The 20,160-nt window shown below is 43.4% G+C and overlaps 1 protein-coding gene across 1 annotated transcript in view; it reads left to right on the top strand.

Moving 5' to 3' along the window:
* Nucleotides 1–20,160, top strand: part of ZC3H7A (zinc finger CCCH-type containing 7A) — a 188,786-nt gene that overhangs the window by 47,852 nt on the left and 120,774 nt on the right. The window contains exons 2-5 of the mRNA XM_075317930.1: nucleotides 5,129–5,233; nucleotides 13,006–13,045; nucleotides 14,468–14,665; nucleotides 17,734–17,892. Coding sequence (XP_075174045.1) covers nucleotides 5,166–5,233; nucleotides 13,006–13,045; nucleotides 14,468–14,665; nucleotides 17,734–17,892 — 465 coding nt within the window. The 5' untranslated portion in view covers nucleotides 5,129–5,165. The remainder of the gene's footprint in view (nucleotides 1–5,128; nucleotides 5,234–13,005; nucleotides 13,046–14,467; nucleotides 14,666–17,733; nucleotides 17,893–20,160) is intronic.

The following is a 20,160-nucleotide window of genomic DNA, read 5'->3' as shown; positions in this document are numbered from 1 at the left end:
CCATCCCAGTCCCCAGACCTGAATATCATTGAACATCTGTGGGATGATTTGAAGCGGACTGTCCATGCTTGGTAACCATCAAACTTAACTGAACTGGAATTGTTTTGTAAACAGGAATGGTCAAATATACCTTCATCCAGGATCTAGGAACTCATTAAAAGCTACAGGAAGCGACTAGAGGCTGTGATTTTTGCAAAAGGAGGATCTACAAAATATTAATGTCACTTTTATGTTGAGGTGCCCATACTTTTGCACCAGTCAAATTTTGTTTAAATGCGGATTACACATTTTCTGTTAGTACAATAAACCTCATTTCAATCCAGAAATATTACTCAGTCCATCAGTTATTAGATATATGAAACTGAAATAGCTGTTGCAAAAACCCAAATTGTTATAAAGAAAAAAGGTTAACATTAATAGGGGCGCCCAAACTTTTTCATATGACTGTGTGTGTGTGTATGTGTGTGTATATGTGTGTGTGTATATGTATGTATGTGTATGTGTGTATATATATATATATGTTGTTGTCTGTAGTTACCAAGTGTTTGTGTAGGGCGCTGTACATGTTCTGGGTGTGGCGGGGGGTGAGAGCGGTGTTGTATGTGTGTTGCGTTGTTTGTGTGTGGGTGTTGCGCGGTTTGTGTGGGTGTGGTGTGTTTTGGGGGAGGTATGTTTTGTGCAATGTGTGTGTGTTGCGTGGTATGTGCGTATATTTGTGTGTGCCGCGGTGTTTGTGTGTTGGGTGTTGTGTGTGTGCAGCGTTGTCTGTGTGTGTGGGTGTCTGTGTAGGGCGGTATTTGTGGTTCCCAGTGTGTTTGTGTGTGTGTGGGGGGGGGGGAGGTGTGCACCTCCCATCGTGCTCCATCCGCCATGCTGCGTACTCCCAAACGTGCTCCGTCCGCCATGCTGTGCACTCCCAAACGTGCTCCGTCCGCCATGCTGCGCACTCCCAAACGTGCTCCATCCGCCATGCTGCGCACTCCCAAACGTGCTCCATCCGCCATGCTGCGCATTCCCAAACGTGCTCCATCCCCCATGCTGCGCACTCCCCATCGTGCTCCATCCCCCATGCTGCACCAGCATCAGCCTCTCTGCCCCCAGCATCAGCCTCTCTGCCCCCAGCATCAGCCTCTCTGCCCCCAGCATCAGCCTCTCTGCCCCCAGCATCAGCCTCTCTGCCCCCAGCATCAGCCTCTCTGCCCCCAGCATCAGCCTCTCTGCCCCCAGCATCAGCCTCTCTGCCCCCAGCATCAGCCTCTCTGCCCCCAGCATCAGCCTCTCTGCCCCCAGCATCAGCCTCTCTGCCCCCAGCATCAGCCTCTCTGCCCCCAGCATCAGCCTCTCTGCCCCCAGCATCAGCCTCTCTGCCCCCAGCATCAGCCTCTCTGCCCCCAGCATCAGCCTCTCTGCCCCCAGCATCAGCCTCTCTGCCCCCAGCATCAGCCTCTCTGCCCCCAGCATCAGCCTCTCTCCTCCCAGCCTCAGCCTCTCTCCTCCCAGCCTCAGCCTCTCTCCTCCCAGCCTCAGCCTCTCTCCTCCCAGCCTCAGCCTCTCTCCTCCCAGCCTCAGCCTCTCTCCTCCCAGCCTCAGCCTCTCTCCTCCCAGCCTCAGCCTCTCTCCTCCCAGCCTCAGCCTCTCTCCTCCCAGCCTCAGCCTCTCTCCTCCCAGCCTCAGCCTCTCTCCTCCCAGCCTCAGCCTCTCTCCTCCCAGCCTCAGCCTCTCTCCTCCCAGCCTCAGCCTCTCTCCTCCCAGCCTCCCCCAGCACGCCGTGCTCCTCTGCCGACACAGATCCGATCGCATATACACACACACACACACACACACACACACACACACACACACACACACACACACACACACACACACACACACACACACACACTCACACATCTGAACACACTCACACACATCCGATCGCATACACTCACACACACACTGAAGATATCGCACATACGCGCTCACACTCGCAACATCCGGAGATACCACATGCTTCTGGCCATGTGATCCTCCGGCAGGTCCTGGAAGGTCACTCCACAGTATCGCCGCCGAGAAGCAAGCGATATCCCAGGATGTTGTGTGTGTGGATGCGATGTGATGTGTGTGTGAGTGAGTGTGATCTGATGTGTGTGTGTGTGTGTCTTGTTATGTGTGTGCGTGTGTATGTTCCGCCGCTGCAAGACCTTGATGCGCTGCTAACTATGCTACCATGGTTACCAGCGTATCCCGTCCCCCGCTCGCACGGGAGCCCACACCAGCATACGGTGGCAACCCCAGCAATGCGAGGGTATGTGTCGGCTGGGTTGGCGGCGTATGCTGATGTGGGCTCCCGGGGGTACAGTACTCACCTGGGAGTCGTGGCTCCGTGTCGGTTCGGGGAATGCGTGCGGGGCCAGAGCGAGCGTGCATTGCGTGAGGGGGGCGGGGCGTGGCCGAGTTGCCAATGTCTGCAGGGTGCCGGGGCGAAAGGCCAATCCGTGTGGGGGACGGAGCCTGGGCGAGTGGCCGGCCAATCCGTGTGCGGGCGGAGCCTGGGCGAGCGGCCAATCCGTGCGGGGGGGCGGGGCCATGGCGAGCCTAGCGGCTAATCAGCTTTGTGTCACCGTAAGGACAGACAGACAGAATAAGGCAATTATATACATATCAGTGTACTGTAATTTTATATGAATACGGTACATTATATTGTATTACTGTAATAACGTTGTATAAATACAGTAAATATTTTTGGGTTGTAGAACGAATGGTCTGTGTTTCAATTATTTCCTATGGGAAAATTTTCTTTACTATAAGAGTAACTTGGCTTAAGAGCACACTCCCGGAACCAATTATACTCGTAATCCAAGGTTCCACTATATAATGACAGGGGTTTCAGGACCTAAAATATAAAAAAACCCAAAACAATAAAAATCACTTTTTTTATATTCAGGTTGTAAAAAAAGAAAAAAAGCAGCTCAATAAGTGACACATCACTAGAATCAGGGTCTCTTTTTCTGTATCATGCTGCTCTCAGATTAGGTGGCAACAACCTGGTGACAGGTTCCCTTTAAATAAGGAGAAATGGAAGTAAGAACTAGAACTAGGAGGCTGATTCATGTGAGCTTTAACACTAGAAAACTAGTGTAAAAGCTTTGAAAAGTTGTGAAGAAATTTGCGACTTTTGGTGTTTTTCTGCCTGTTTGGCTCGCTGTGCTGCAATGGGAGGTCCTGGGGTGATGCCAGGGTGGGACAGTCACCCCTCCCCCCATTAAATTAGTAAAAAATGCCATCTGATTGTATACCAGAAAGGCTACACCACTCCTGGAGGTAGTATTTCTGAGGCAACACACAGAGGCTCACGTCACTTAGAAGAGGCGCCAGATTCAATAAGTGGCGTGTGTCTATTAATAAATTTGGCGCTTTCTATTCCAGCAAGACTGGTGTAGTGCTCTTTGCCAGATGAATCGGCTCGTATGTGTTTTGCCAGTTACATAGGAGATGGATACTAAGAAGGAAAATAAAGAGAGCAAAAGTCACAGTATGAGTACAGTACAATATATACAGACTAAGGCTATGTGCGCACGTTGCGTAAATACATGCAGTTACGCTGCGCTTTGTAGCGCAGCGTAACTGCATGCGTCCTGCGTCCCCTGCACAGTCTATGGAGATTGTGCAGGGGCCGTGCGCACGTGGCGTTTAAGAGCGCAGCGCTTCGGCTACTGTCACTTCTTTCCTGCGCTTTGCCGGCAGCTCCTGCTCTGTCTATGGCAGGAGCTGCAGGCAGAGCGCATGGAATCGGCGCTCACTACGGACATTTCTGCAGCGATCTAAAGCGCACATGTGCTGTTCAGATCGCTGCAGAAATTTCTGCAGTGACTGTACGCAACGTGCGCACATAGCCTGGTTTAGGGGTCTGTTTGAAAAGCAATAAATATAGAATAAATATCCAGTGATAATTTTGCTGCCTCACATGGAGAAACACATCCGACATATGTTTCGCAATATGCTTCATCAAAGGGTTCTTTATATATACATAAAATATATACGTGGATTCTTTTTTTCACATTTGCAGTGTTATGTAACAGACTTACTGGACTATCTGGCCTACTGTTGAAAAGAGTGGTTCACATGTATTTTGCTTTGGCAATTCCTCCTGACAAAAATTGACAACTCTCTGCAACCTTTTCCTATCTCAAGCATGTTGTCAGCTATCTTTCTGCTTAAAGGGAATCTGTTACTATGTTTTTGACACCTAATCTGAGAGCAGCATAACGTAGGGGCAGAGATCCTGATTCCAGCGCTGTCACTTTTATATAGCTGTGTTGTGCCAGTTTGAGCATGCTCAGTTTAAAAAACTGCATCCATCCATGTAGTCCATTTTGGCCGCATCCCGCCGGATCCGGTGGGATGCGATTTGTCTCATGAGACAAAAAACATCTAGGTCTACGTTTTTTCCAGCTGCCGGATCTGACAATTACGCCAGATCCAGCACAAAAACGGAGAGAACGCATGGCCATGTGGCACAATCCGGTGCTAATGAAAGTCTATGGGGAAAAAAACGGGTCTGGCGCCGTATCCGATTTTTCAGAAATGCGCAGTATTGTGCCGTACACAGCTTAGTGTAGTTTTGATAAAATCATTGCTTAATCAGCAATAAATTATCATTACAGGACTACTTGGCATGCTGCAGGTAGTCCAGCATATTCATGAGCTCTGTATAACTGCTAGATCTACAGCAGAGAAAACATTGATTTTTGTCAAAATGACAGCAAACAGCTCAGTAAGTGACACATCACTGGAATCAGGGTCTCTGTCTACATTATGCTTCTCTCAGATGGGGGAGAAAAAAACCTTTTAAGGGTTATACTTTTTTTTTTTTTTTTAAATACAAATGTTGTGCTTTATACCAGGTTTTTATATTCACATTCTTTAGCAAGTTTTTCAGCCTCCCTGTCATATGCCACCAGCGCTAGGGGCCGAAATGCCTTGGTTTTCCGTATTTGAACTTTTTGTTGTGTCGTTTATGCCAGAATTCTGCCACTTTTTGCTTCGTAAATCTCCCCTTGTGTTTTATGGAAAAAGCAAGAAACTACATTTCATGTTTGTCGAAAATATTCTGATATTAATGCTAAATAAATGATTTTTAATTTTGCAGATTTGTGACCATTTAACAATCTGATGAGGAAAGCATCATGTCCTACGCGTCAAGTGAGCGTCTCCTCCGGCAGGAAGATATAAAGAGTGGGCTGGAATTTATTCAGTAAGACTTAGTACCCTACTTTAACTTCAGAAATTACTAACTTACATGTACCCATAGGGGGTTTTCCCACTTATCACATCCAAGTGTGCACGTATGCTGCCAACTTTCTTTTCAGACTCTTTGTTCGCAGCTGCATTTCCTTTTTAGGGATCTTACATCCAATATCCAATATCCAAGATCCCCAAAATGGAAATAAGCTTGTAAATACCATGGTTATAAGGCTGTACAACCTTGTTAATAGCCTTGTAAATTAACAACAGGTGAAATAAGTATTGAACACGTCATCAATTTTCTAAGTAAAAATATTTCTAAAGGTTCTAGTGACATGAAATTATCATCAGATCTCCACACAAAGAAAACAAACCATAGATGTCCATATATTAAGTTATGTGAAGGGACAGGTATTGAACACACTTACTGAAAATTATTTAATACATCGTACAAAAGCCTTTGTTGGTGATGACAGCTTCAAGATGCTACCTGTATAGAGAAACTAGTCCCATGCATTGCTCAGGTGTTATTTCAGCCCATTCTTCCACACAAACAATCTTCAAATCCTGACGGCTCCGAGGGATTCTTCAACGAACTCTGAGCTTTAGTTCCTTCCATACATTTTCTATTGGATTCAGGTCAGGTGATTGACACAGGTCATTCTAGCAGATTTATTTTCTTTCTCTGAAATCAACTGAGAGTTTCCTTGGCTGTGTTTGGGATCATTGTCTTGCTGAAATGTCCACCCTTGTTTCATCTTCATCATCCTGGTAGATGGCAGCAGATTTTTATTGAGAATGTCTTGGTACATTTGTCCAGTAATCCTTCCTTCAATTATATGATGTTTGCCAGTGCCATTTGCGGAAAAACAGCCCCTCACCATGATGTTTCCACCTCCTAACTTTACTGTTGGTATGGTGTTTTTGGTGTGTATGCCTCTTGGCTTCCAAAAATCATGTATATTATGGCATCTAAAGACCTCAATTTTGGCTTCATCTCACCAGTCTATTTTCTCCCAATATTTCACAACTTGTCTAAATGTTGTTGAGCAAACTTTAAACACGCTTTGTGTTCTGCAATGGAGTCTTGCATGGTGAGCGTGCATACAGGCAGGTTGACTTCATTATTTGTTTTTCTTTAAACAATTATACCTGCTGATTCCATATATTTCCGTAGTCATCTTCAGGTTGTCCTTGGCCCTTGGACAACTCTTCTGATTCTTTTCACTCCTCTGTCTGAAATCTCGTGGTGAACACCTGGTTGCGACCTTTTTATGGTGAAATGATATTCTCTCCACGTGTGGCCCAAACCGTGCTCACTGGAACCTTCAGTGGTTTAGAAATTATTCTGCAACCAATACAATCAGTATGTTTTGCAACAATAAGGTTGCAAAGGTCTTGAGACAGCTCACTTGTTTTTCCATCATGAGATGCTTCTTGTGCGGCACCTTAGTAATTAGACACCTTTTTTAAAGGCCATCAGTTGAACTAGCTAATGTTGTTTTTCACGAAGTGGCACTATTGCTTTCTTATTACTGAGAGATTTCAACTGTTGTCATGACTTTCCATGGCTTTTTGCACCTTTTCTTTATGCATTCAATACTTTTTTCAATGTGTCATTTCACATTATTAAAAATCACTAAGTTTATGGACCCCTATGGTTTGATTTCTTTGCCTGTGTGGATTTGATGGGTTGTTACCAACACCTGGTGAGAAATTCATGTCAATAGCACCTTTTAGGTCTCACTCACATGAGCATATAAATTGACCGAGTGCAATGCAAAAAAAAAAATTGCATTGCACTCCGACCAATCTTATACAATAAAGCCTGCTTTACATGTTACGATTCTGCATAAGATATCGTATGCGATCATAACCGCCCCCATCGTATGTGCGGCATGTTCAATTTTGTTGAGTGTGCCGCACAAACGATTAACCCCCGTCACACGTACTAACCCGTCCATATGACCTCGATGTGGGCGGCAAACGTCCACTTCCTGGAGTGGGAGGGACGTTCGGCGTCACATCGACGTCATGTGGCAGCCAGCCAATAGAAGCGGAGGGGCGGAGATGAGCGGGACGTAAACATCCCGCTCACCTCCTTTCTTCCACATTGCTAGCCGGGAGCCGCAGGACGCAGGTAAGATCTGTTCATCGTTCCCAGGGTATCACACACTGCGATTTGTACTACCCCGGGTATGCTGAACAGCCTGACGTTCAATTCATGAGGAGTGAACGATGTGCGTACGATGAACGTTTTACCGTTCATTCGCAATCGCACGTAGCTGTTACACACTGCAATGTACCTTACGATGCCGGATGTGCATCACTTACGACGTGACTCCGCCGACACATCGTAAGATATATTGTAGTGTGTAAAATGGGCTTTAGGTAGTACAGATCTGGAATTTTTTTTTTACTGGTATTGGGGATGAAAAAAAAACTTGCAGCATGCTGCGATTGCCAGAGTATCTCGATTCACACTCACCTGTGTGTGAAACATAAGATGTCATCCAAATATGGTCCAATATATGAAGAGACAGGCAATGGAAGAGGTGCAGAAATTAATGTCTCCATCTTCTCCGCATCTGGGATCTGATTCTCACATGGGAGAGGATTGGATCACAGTGAACGACACCTGGCTCATGCTCACATCAGAGCCTGAGCCGAGTGTCATTAGCATACTACATCTGATTCTCTCGCATGAGAGTCATTACGCTTGTGTAACCCTATATAGAATTTATGGCTAAAGTACCATTGTTTTATGTCGGAAGTCTCGAAAGTTTCTCACCCTATGGCTCATTCACCCGTTAGTTTTTCTCATTTATTTAACAGATGTAACACACATTAGGGAGTATTCACATGTCCGTTCTTTTGGGGCGGGATCTGCGAAAAAATGGAAACAAAAGCATTAACCTGTTGATCGGGAGTACAAAAGAGTAAAATAGAATGTATTCATCCACACAAAAATAGAAGCAATGTTTTAACCTACATGGTCTTTATCCAGCTACATGGAATAAGTTAAAAACAACAGATTTAAATAAGGCGATCATTAACAGGGCACCAATCATAACTGCGGTAAATACTCCCTTCAATCAATAACTTGTGTTATTGCATCTATATGGAAGTCAGTAACATAATTGTGATTTGTGCTATAAAGCAAATACAATGCCCTATCGAGATGTGGCCGAAAGGGAGAACTTCCATTGTGATATTAATAGAGTGCCAGCGCATGCGCGATACACCAGGGAATGAGTATTTGGATGATATTATTATGATTTACTTTTAGATCACCATTGATATCATGGTGCTGTACGTATAAGCCTTGTTGCCTGGTAACAGTGACGGCATTGTTTATCAGTCGGACAGGCGCATGTGCAGTGATCTCATGGAGACAATGACACATGTGCAATAGATTATCATCAACATACAATACCAGCACATGCGCTATACACCAGGGGTTGAATATTTGGATCATATGATCCTTGTTTGCCAGAAACAGTGATGCCATTGTTTTATTGACTGGGCGGATGCATGCGCAGTGCTCTCATGCTGACGCATGCGCAGTAGATTATTATTAGCTATATTGTCATTGGTTAATTTGTGTTTTATGTAACTATATAAATCATGTAAAAATGTTATGATATGGAAATATCCTATATGGAAAGAGATTGATCTAATGCCTTGAAATAGTATTCATACCTTGTAAACTTTTCTACATTTTTTCACGATACATCCATTAAATATATTTTGTTATATATCAACACAAAGTAGCACATTTTTGTGAAGTGTAAAGGAAATGTTTTTTTTTTTTTTAAATATCTAATAATTGTCATGTGCATTTTGTATTCAGCCCCCTGAACTTTTATACCCTAAATAAAATCCAGAGTGACTTTTTGCCTTCAGGAAACATCTAATTAATAAGTTGAGTCCACTTGTGTGGGATTTATTCTTAGAATAACTACAGCTGTTCTGTAAGGGCTTCAGAGGTTTATTTGAGAACATTTTGGATCAATCAGCATCATGAAAACAAACCCATCAGACCAGTTAGGGATCAAGTTGTGGACAAGAGTAAAGCAGGGTTAGGTTATAAAAAAATAGCCCGAGCACTGTTCAATCCATCATCCAAAAATGTAAGGAGTATGGCAAAACTGCAACCTACCAAGATATGGTCGTCCACCTAAACTGACATCCCAAGCAAGGAGAGCACTAATTATAGAAGCAGCCAAGAGGCTCATTGCCACTATGGAGGAGCTGCAGAGATCACAGCTCAGGTGGGGGAATCTGTCCACAGGACAACTATTAAGGGTGCTTTACATGCTGCGACATCGCTAACTATATATCGTCGGGGTCACGCACATCCGGAGCCGTTAACAAGATCGCAGCGTGTGACCCCTAGGAGCGACGATCAACGATTGTAAAAATGTCAAAAATCGTTGACACGTCGGTCCTTTTCATAATATCGGCTGTTGTGCATGCCGCTGGTTGTTTCTCGTTCCTGCGGCAGCACACATCGCTATGTGTGACACTGCAAGAGCGACGAACATCTCCTCACCTGCGTCCACCAGCAATGAGGGAGGAAGGAGGTGGTCGGCTTGTTCCGGCCGCTCATCTCCACCCCTCCTCTTCTATTGAACGACCGTTTTGTGACGTCGCTGTGACGCCGCACGCACCTCCCCCTTGAAGGAGGGATTGTTCGGCAGCAACAGCGACGTCGCAGAACAGGTATGTGCGTGTGACGCTGCCGTAGCGATAATGTTCGCTACGGCAGCGATCACCACATATCGCACCAACGACGGAAGCAGGTGCTAACGCTCGCGACATCACTAGCAATCGCTAGCTATGTCGCAGCGTGTAAAGCACCCTTTTGGTTTCACTCACACTAGCTTATACAAAATTAGTCCCATTCTCATCCAGAAAAGTGAAATAAGTGAAATACATTCGGTATTCCATATGTAATGTGAGTGCTATGAGAGTGTGCGATTTTTACTTTCGCCCATCATCCGTATGCCATCCGTATGCAGCGCATCTTTTTTCCTCAGCAGCTATTATTCTCAATCATTTACAGTGTTCTATGCTATAGAATAGTAGAATAGTAATCTACCTGTAAAAATCAGACGGCATCTGGATGGTCCGTGTGATGTCTGTTTCTTTTTTTTTTTTCTTGCACCCATTGATTTGCATTGGCGAGTCTTGTCCGAAATACACGGCCATACGCAGCTTGCTGCCATTTTTTTTCCCCGGTCGAATACAGCTGAGGATAAAATCTGACATCCGCACTGACCAATCGAACTACATTTGTCAGAAAACCTGTCAGAGGCTGCAGTAGATTTAGGACTAGGGAGTAGGTTCACCTTCCAGCAGAACAATGACCCAGAGCTACAATGGATGATTTAGATCAGAGCATATTCATGTGTGTGAATGGCCCAGTCACAGTCCAGACCTGAACCCCATTGAGAACCTGTGGCAAGACTTGAAAATTTCTGTTCACAGACATCTCCATCCAATCTCACTGAGCTAAACATATTTTGTAAAAAAAAACAAACCTGTCAGCGCGTTTTTGCGTCAGTGTACTTCACCGCTTCATCAGGGAAGGCCTTCCCTGATGAAGCGGTGAAGTACACTGACGCGAAAACGCACGTTTGGAGGGTTCTATTATACTCTGGTGGGCACCTTAACCTCCTGTGGGGACAATTGTGAATCTAAATGGGTATGCAAATAACTGCAGGTTACTAAAGGTCCAGTCACACTAAGCAACTTACCAGCGATCCCAACAACGATAGGGATCGCTGGTAAGTTGCTAGGAGGTTGCTGGTGAGATGTCACACTGCGACGCTCCAGCGATCCCACCAGCAACCTGACCTGGCAGGGATCGCTGGAGCGTGGCTACACGAGTTGCTGGTGAGCTCACCAGCATCCAGTGACAAGCCCCCAGCGCAGCGTGGAAGATGCTGCGCTTGGTAACTAAGGTAAATATCGGGTAACCAACCCGATATTTACCTTGGTTACCACCGCACGGAGCTACACGTGCAGAGAGCAGGGAGCAGCGCACACTGAGCGCTGGCTCCTTGCTCTCCTAGTTACAGCACACATCGGGTTAATTACCCGATGTATGCTGCAGCTAAATGTGCACAGAGCAGGGAGCAGCGCACAATGCTTAGCGCTGGCTCCTTGCTCTCCTAGTTACAGCACACATCGGGTTAATTAACCCGATGTGTGCTGCAGCTACATGTGCACAGAGCAGGAGCCGGCACTGACAGTGAGAGCGGAGGAGACTGGTATCGAAGGTAAATATCGGGTAACCAAGGACAGGGCTTCTTGGTTACCCGATGTTTACATTGGTTACCAGCCTCTGCAGAAGCCGGCTCCTGCTGCCTGCACATTTAGTTGTTGCTGTCTCGCTGTCACACACAGCGATCTGTGCTTCACAGCGGGACAGCAACAACTAAAAAATGGCCCAGGACATTCAGCAACAACCAACGACCTCACAGCAGGGGCCAGGTTGTTGCTGGATGTCACACACAGCAACATCGCTAGCAACGTCACAAAAGTTGTTCGTTAGCAGCGATGTTGCTAGCGATGTTGCTTAGTGTGACGGGGCCTTAAGGTCCATTGTGACTAATCCACTGCTGATAGGAATGCAGTTGTAATTGGATTGTACCCTTCCTGAAAAAGGTTAATATTTAACCCCCACATGTAATTGTAGCCATATCTCCTTGTCTGGGGGTATTTTCTTCCCCTTCTTTTGTATCACTTTTTCTGTAAATTATTTTTGTAGATGATCTTTTGTAATTAATTTATTCAATTTTGTGATGAAATAAAATTTACAAATTTAATTGACTTGGAAACTCCATTTTTCTTTGTTGCTCATTTAGAAAACCATGTATCATTTCCTTTACACTTCACAAATACTATCCACTTTGTATTGGCATATCACATAACATCCTAATAAAATACATTTCGGTTTGTGGGTGTAACGTGGAAAAAAATGTGAAACTGTTCACAGGATATGAATACTTTTTCAGTGACTACTTGATTGGAGGGGCGTCAATGTCAGTATCTGATGTTCTTTTAATGATCGCCCTATTTAAACCTGATAACTTGGTGTTGCTTGATAAAGACCATGTAGGTCGAAACATTGCTTTTATTTTCCTGTATGGAGAAATAAATTTTCTTTCTACTTTCTTTGTACACCCGATGAGCACTGTCTGGATTTTGTTTCTATGACTGTCTGAGGCTAGTGGATTTGTTTCCCTACCTTATGACTTTGTTACTTTTACTATTGAGGGCTCTGTGAGCCATTGTTTCCTCTCTTTTTTGGAATGCTGTCCTATTTTCATATAGTTACCCATGTGATTGGGTCTGTGGGGAAAAAAAGGGGCTGCACTCCGATGCCATCCATGTGTCATCCAAGTGCTGACCGGTTTTCACTGAGCAGTTGAAGCTTTTAACGGATTACAAAAGTTAGACAGGGACTAAAAATGTATTGGGACATTGAAAACAAAAAGAAACAAAAAACAGTTCATGAAGTTTTTGCCGATAAGAAAATAAAACTGATGTGTGAATTCGACCTACAAATAAGTATGCACACGTGGTATGTCAGCATTATACCCTGCTCCTAAAAGGCCAAGTGTAAAAGCCCATTTATACAATGTAACCCACAATTAGTGAATATTGGTGGATATGGGTAATTCTCATCACATGCTCAATAATCTTTTTGGATCTAAACCTTTGGGGAGTGTTTTAATTTCACATTTTTTTTTTTGATTATTTTTATTTCAGATCCCCATTGCCGTTCCCTGGACCCCAGAAAGATTATGAGGTAAGTATTGAAAAACAAATTGATAGATTTATTGACTGTATTTTGGACAATTGGATGCACTAGGTAACAATATTATGGTGTATCCTTTGAGTGAATTTACACATGATGCATGATTGAAGGGAACCTGACAGTCCGTTCATGACGCTTAAACCACAGGAAGCATGAATCAGTCTGGATGCACACTGTCAGCCAAGCATGTGTTTCTCTGAAATGCCTTGGCTTTTAAAGAGGACCACCCACCAGGATTTTCCTATATAAATTAAAGCCAGTGCTATACTGGTACTATCATGCTGATTCTATACATACCTTTAGTTGTGAGATTGGATGTATAGTTTCTGAAATACAGGCAAGTAAAGTTTGTGAAATTCACTGTTATTTGATTGATAGCAGCTACAGAATATCTAAACAGTGGTTCGGTTTTGTTAGTTATTCCCGCCCCTGTCTGCCTGACTGGCCTTCCGCCCCTGTCTCTATTATTACAGGTGGAGGAAGGACAGGCAAACAGACAGGGGTGGGAATAACTAGCAAAACCCGACCCATCTATTAGATATTCTACAGTACCTATCAATCAAGTAACTTTACTTGCCTGTATTTCAGAAGGTTTACAGCCGATTTCACAACTAAAGGTATGTATAGAATCAGCATGATAGCGCCAGTATAGCACTGGCTTTAGTTTATATAGGAAAATCCTGGTGGGTGGTCCTCTTTAAGAGAAAATATAGAACCATAGACAAAGAAAAGACTAGTTTGGTCTTTCCCCCTAGCCGGATTCTTCCAGGGCTGTTGGAGATGATTGACAGCTCTCTACCATATGTGTAGTTAGCGAGTGACCGGTCAGTCACCTGGGATATGCCGGTTGGGGGTAGCGCTAGGCCAGTCTCATTTCTGCCTTTGATCCCCAGTCATATTGTCGAACAATACTTTCACTGAAGTGTTGGATCAGTTTAAAGAGAAATATATCTGGCTGCAGTGGTGCAGCCCGGCTCTGTTTCATGCTGGCCGTGGTTTGGGTGCTATCAATCCATTGACGTGTTGTCTTTAATGCACATTTCACACAGTACCTATGCAGCAGAAAAAATTCAGCACATGCTTTTGGGCATGCTGCGAATGTTTAGATCTGCAAGTTGTCCGATTTCCCCCTGCATTTTTTTGTTTAAAAGGTGAAATTGGCTGCAGATATGCAGCATAATCAGCCTCGAGTCACATCCGGCCTCGCCCTAATCATCAGCGTCTGCTGCCAGTTTTAAGAAGCAGGGGTGCCTGAGCATGCAGGATTCCATGTTACTTGATTACTCGTAGAAGATTTACATTTTTTATGATTTTTTTTATTATTTTTGTATGTTATAGTACAGTTCAGCCTGCAGTTTGAAAAATCACAAGTTAGGTGTTTACGCACGCTGACATTTTGTATTGTCTTTACAGATTTTTATACAGAAGCTGATAAGAAACCTTTTTAATGAAGGAAATGATCTGTTCAGAGAAGGAATCAAGGAGGAATCAATAAACCAGTACACTGAGGCCCTTAATATTGCCAGCTATGCCTCTTCTGAGGATATTGCCATTACTAGCGAGACGCTGGAGAAGCTGCATGTGAATCGGGCTGCGTGTTATATTGACACTGTAAGAGCATTGCACAGTGCTTTGATAAAGTATTCATACCCATGAACTTTTCTACATTTATTTACATTACACCTACATGTATTTTATGATATACAAACAAGAAATAACTATGTGTGAAGTATAAAGGAAAAATGTTCTACTTTGGCCTCCTCTGACCAGAGCACTTTCCTCCACATGCCATGTAGGGGTTAGATGAAGGTGCTCTGGTCAGATGAGAGCAGTGGCGAACTTTTTAGGGCTAAATGCAAAATGCTATGTGTCGTGAAAAACTAATCCTGTACATCACCTGGAAAACACCATCCCCACCATGTACCATGGTGGTGGCAGCATCCTGCTGTTTTGGGGAGGATTTCTTCAGTAGGGACAAAGAATATCCTCAGAGTTGATGGCAAGATGGAGCTAAATACAGGGCAATCATGGAGGAAAACCTCCAGAAGACTTTAGACTGGGGCCCAGGTTCACCTTCCAGCAGACGACTCTAATTATACAGCCAGAGCTACAATGATTAGTTTAAATCAAAGCATATTCATGTGTGTTAATGGCCCAGTCACAGTCCAAACCTAAATCCCATTGAGAATCTGTGTCAAGAATTAAAAATTGCTGTTCACAGACTCCTCCATCCAATCTCACTGAGCTACAGCTATTTTGATTTCTACTTTAGTTTAGTCTTCTTTAGTATCTCAGTAATTGGGCCCACACATGAATTTATGGGTCTTCCTGGATTTCCAGATTTGTGGATTTTATGACACATATAGAATGTCCCTATCCTTGAACTCTTTGGTATCAGGTTATCACCTATTGTGGATTTGTCTATTGTTTACAGTCCAGACATCAGATACAATCGGATATGTTCCAACCCTACATATAAGGCAAACAACTTTTTGGCCTGAGAAATATTGTTTTGACTCAAGTCTACCATCCAAGAACAGTTGAAAACCAGATTGCAAGAAGCAGCAGAATATAAAGAAGAAAGCAAGCAAGTACCTCTCGTAGTCACCTATGGTCCAAATCTGGAGGTGTTTAGAGGAGCTGCTTAGAAACTACAACCTTTATTACAAAAGGATGCCCTATTAAAATCCATATTTATAGACCCCCTTTCATTGTTTTAGGATTGCCAGCTCGCATCAGGACTATACGACCCCTGATACTTTCAGCTACACCACCCCCAATGTAGTGTTACTTTATTATATGTACCAAATGTCCCACTATATGTAGTAAGACAAGACCAAAACCTAGAAGTAGGAATGTCATCCCCTCACGTTAAAAGACAAAAGAACACCTGTAGATCTACCTGTTCCCAAATATTTTGTAGCCCTGATAAGAGCAACAGGAACATGAAATTGCTGGAATTGAAAGGACACGTCAAATCTCAGAGAGTCTTAAAAATGTTGGAACATAATCTTATGACAACCTTTGACCCGCTCACAACGGGAATGAATGTATCACATGGATTTATGTCATTTTACATCAATTAAGGAAGGTGCTCCTCAGACCATCTGGGGGCATCACAACCCTAGACCAGATCCCAATCAGGATGATAAAACATTCACACTCCTTATTTATGAACTGCTCTAATATTTATTAAAAAGGAGAAATCCAGCATCAACAATCGATGGCCCAGTAAAAAAAACTAGGCTTTATTAATTTTCCATAAGATAACGGTTAAAACAAATGTAGAACGATGTCTACGTGTTTCAAGCGGGTAATCCACCCTTGATTATGAGTGGTTCACCCGATTTAAACATATAGACACTACATTTGTTTTAACCTTTATCTTATGGAAAATTAAAAAAACCTTAGTTTATAACTGAGCCATCAATTGTGGATGCTGGATTTCTCCTTGTTTTTCCACAATATTGCCTGGTAGCCGGTCCAGAGCCTCCATGACCTGCACCATCATCACCCCAAGCACCATGTGAGCAGGTCTCTTTTTATTTTCTTGTTGTGTTTCCAATATCTACTGCCACAAATGTCTCTCCTCTTGCAATACTGATAGTTCTGCTTCCTGACAGGTCATATTTTCTGCACTATTTCTGTATCCTGTTGTCTATAAATATGTGACCCTCCACATATAGTGTTGTACTCTGCCTGGTGAAGATACCTGAGTAAGGCCACTTTCACACTGCGTTCCTCTCCCCATTCAGTGGTCCCCTCTGGGCATCCATCCAAACCCCTCGCAAAACAAATTTCAGACGAATGCGCCAACAGGGTCACTGACTATAATGGCGCAGACAAAGTCACTGTGTGTTGTCGTGCACTATTTTCGGGAGCATACTCTTAAGGCCCTGTCACACACAGAGATAAATCTGCGGCAGATCTGTGGTTGCAGTGGAATTGTGGACAATCAGTGCCAGGTTTGTAGTTGTGTACAAATGGAACAATATGTCCATGATTTCACTGCAACCACAGATCTGCCAAAGATTTCTCTGTGTGTGACGGGGCCTTTACTCTAGGCGGACAGCTAGATACAGTCTACTATGTCTGGGTGTCCGCCTCCAGTAAGCATATACTTACGAAAATGGTGCGCAACAGAGCACACGGTGACTCAGTCTGCCCTATTATAGTCAGTGGCCCCATCGGTGAATATGTCCGAAACCTTTTTTGCGATAGGTTCGGATGGGACCACTGAACGGAGATCGGAACGCAGTGTGAGAGCGGCATTCGCCATCAAAATGTATCCACCTCTCAGGACTCTCGGTTTTTAATAATTCTTTATCTATTTGCTAACATGGTACAAAGATCTTTCCTGCACAATTTCTGGAATGCAAATTGCAAGAATAGAGTGCAGAATAAACATTGGGGCAGTAATGAATTCTGTAATATTTGAGCTCTAAAGCCTGCAGAGCTGTAAACATGGCGCTGGGTTTTAATATTGATTTAGTAGCAGTACAGTACTAATAAAGCCGCGTACTTACAGATTGCTTTACTTTTATGAACAATAATTTTATATAAAGTGTAAATTGTGAATTCTTCTGTAATCTGTAAATTTTTGTTTGAACGTGGACAGAGGTAACAATATTTGTGTGTTTGGTATTGTCACTCAAGTGAAGTACTATTTCTCTGTGTAGGGTTCCAATGAAGATGCTTTGAAGGATTGTGAAGATGCTTTACATATTAATGACAAGAATCTCAGGGCTCTGTTTTGCAAGTCCAAAATCTTATTTACGCTAGAGAGATACAAGGAGGCTTATGAGGCAGTGGCAAAATGCTCTATAATTGCCCCTAAGGTACGTTACCCTAAGACCAATCCTGTATGTCTTCCAATATGTGTATTTTATTAATGTCCTAAATCAAAAATATAAAACTTGAAGTAGAAATCAAAGAGTGGATATTTTAGTAACTTAAAACATAACTCCACTTTAAAAAGAAAAACTATTCTAGCGCAGGGCTGTGCAAAATATATATACTTTTTAAATCTGTGTATTTGAGAATTTTGCTGTATACCCCCAGCATGGACCACCCATGGCCAGTGCTGTGGGCTTCACTAAACTAGGTAGCATCCTGCTCCTTCTCCTAGGTTTCAGTCTTCAGTCTGGGAATGAGCGTCATTGGATCCTACAATGCTCGCTTCCATAAAAATGGTTATATAGTTTGGCAAGCCGGATGCTGCCAAGTTTAGTGCCATCTGCAGCACAAAACTCTGGTGGTCCGTTGTGCGGGTCAAGAACAATCCTCCAATGGAGCAATATAGTAGTTCGGTAATAATGCAAAGTCTTACACTATTATCGTTTTTTATCTTTTAAAAGTGGAAGTGAAGTTGAAGCAGCCTGTCTATTTCTCCTCGATTTCTCTATTAACCTCCTTTCTCCTCCTCCAAAAATGCTTGTGTAGCAACTGTAATCTGGTCCTTTCAGTAATCTAGTAATCTGGCTTCACTGAAAAGAGATTTCAGCAGTGCATGAAGGATTCTAATAGGTGGGTAATGAAGTATTTGTCTTTAACGTGAACATGTCAGGTGCAATATGCACTCAGAACCATATGCAATTCTGGGTGCATATTGCTAATCCCTGCCTAACTGTCCATGTATCTAGTAGCATAGATAAAGAGATCTTTAGAAAAAGTGTTTCTAAAGATCCTTTGATATACTAATGAGGCCAGGGACTAGTCGCAAGGGCCTTAGTTCCCTTGGCTAGTCGGCCCCCTTAGCATGTAAGCATGCTAATGAATGCACAGCATCAGAGGCATGGTCGCTCTCACCGCTCTCTGTTGCCACCACGCCCGACGCTGGATTTCAGCTCAGTGCGCATGATCAGAAGCCCCAGACTTCCAGTCATGTGCACAATGAAGCCGGGTATACGCGTCCCGACTTCAAACTGGTAGTGCACATGACCGAAAGTCCGAGGACTTCTGATCCATGCGCACTGAGCCGAAAACCAGTGGTGGCAGCCGAGAGGTGAGAGCGACCATGCCTCTAATGCTACGCATTTATTAGCATGTTAGCGCGCCCAAAGGGACGTGTTAACATGCTAAGGGGCCAACTAGCCAAGGGATTTAACACCCTTGCGACTAATCACTGGCCTCATTAGCATATCATAAAGAATCTTTAGAAATACTTTTTCTAAAGATCCCTTTATCTTTGCTATTATAGGCTGGGACAGTTAGGCAGGGATTAGCAATATGCACCCAGAACTGCTCGTGGTACTGGGTGCATATTGCACCTGACAGGTTCCCTTTAACCTCATAAATGTGGGGTTATAGCTCCTGGAGTCTAGAAGGAGCAGCTGAAGTGGAGAAGACAGAAGGGTATGGAATAGTGTTGGCAATGTGGATATTTTCTTTTGCAACTGGAGATCACAAGATCGCTAGGTGTCTGCTCAGCATTGCAGAGTTACTGGGTCTTAGCAGACCCAGATCAGTTCTGCTAGTGACTTCTGTTACTGTAATGTGCTGTTTTCCCCTGTAACTGGTGCTCCTATAGATGCGACAGTTACAGTGGAGCAAATACACAGTCATGAAAATTGTGTGAACAATATAAAAATAAACCATAACAAATAAAATAAAAAAAAAAATTGCATTTCAATCACAATTTCACTACAGAGCAATTTATATGTTCTCCAAAGCAGTGCTGGAAAATACTTTAACTTTTCCTGCATAAAACATGGTCTCATACATCAACAACACAAAGCAAAAAAAAGGCAAAAGCTTTGAAGATGCTAAAATGCAGAGAATCAAAAAACTAGTTAATAGGACAAATTACAAAGTTTTTGATTTATTACTTTTGAGTTATGAAACAATTGAAACACCGGTTAATCTATAAAGTAGCGTTCTGAAATTTTTATCCCATAAATATTGAGGCATAATTCAATAACAGACAGGGAAACGTTCCAGCACTCCTATAGTTTTCAGTAAAAAAGACTTCTACATTCAAAAATCCAGTTCAAAATACCATTTACGAACGAGACTGTACAATGACGCGTTTCCAGCACGTAATGTGCTCTTAACCGTAGCGCTCAAAATGCGTCATTGTACATTCCTTTATTTATGCTCTATTTTTA

The sequence above is a fragment of the Anomaloglossus baeobatrachus genome, chromosome 7, assembly GCF_048569485.1.
Source record: "Anomaloglossus baeobatrachus isolate aAnoBae1 chromosome 7, aAnoBae1.hap1, whole genome shotgun sequence".
Lineage (NCBI taxonomy): Eukaryota > Metazoa > Chordata > Amphibia > Anura > Aromobatidae > Anomaloglossus > Anomaloglossus baeobatrachus.
The sequence above is the reverse complement of the archived record's forward strand: the minus strand, read 5'-3'. Positions and strand labels throughout refer to the sequence as shown.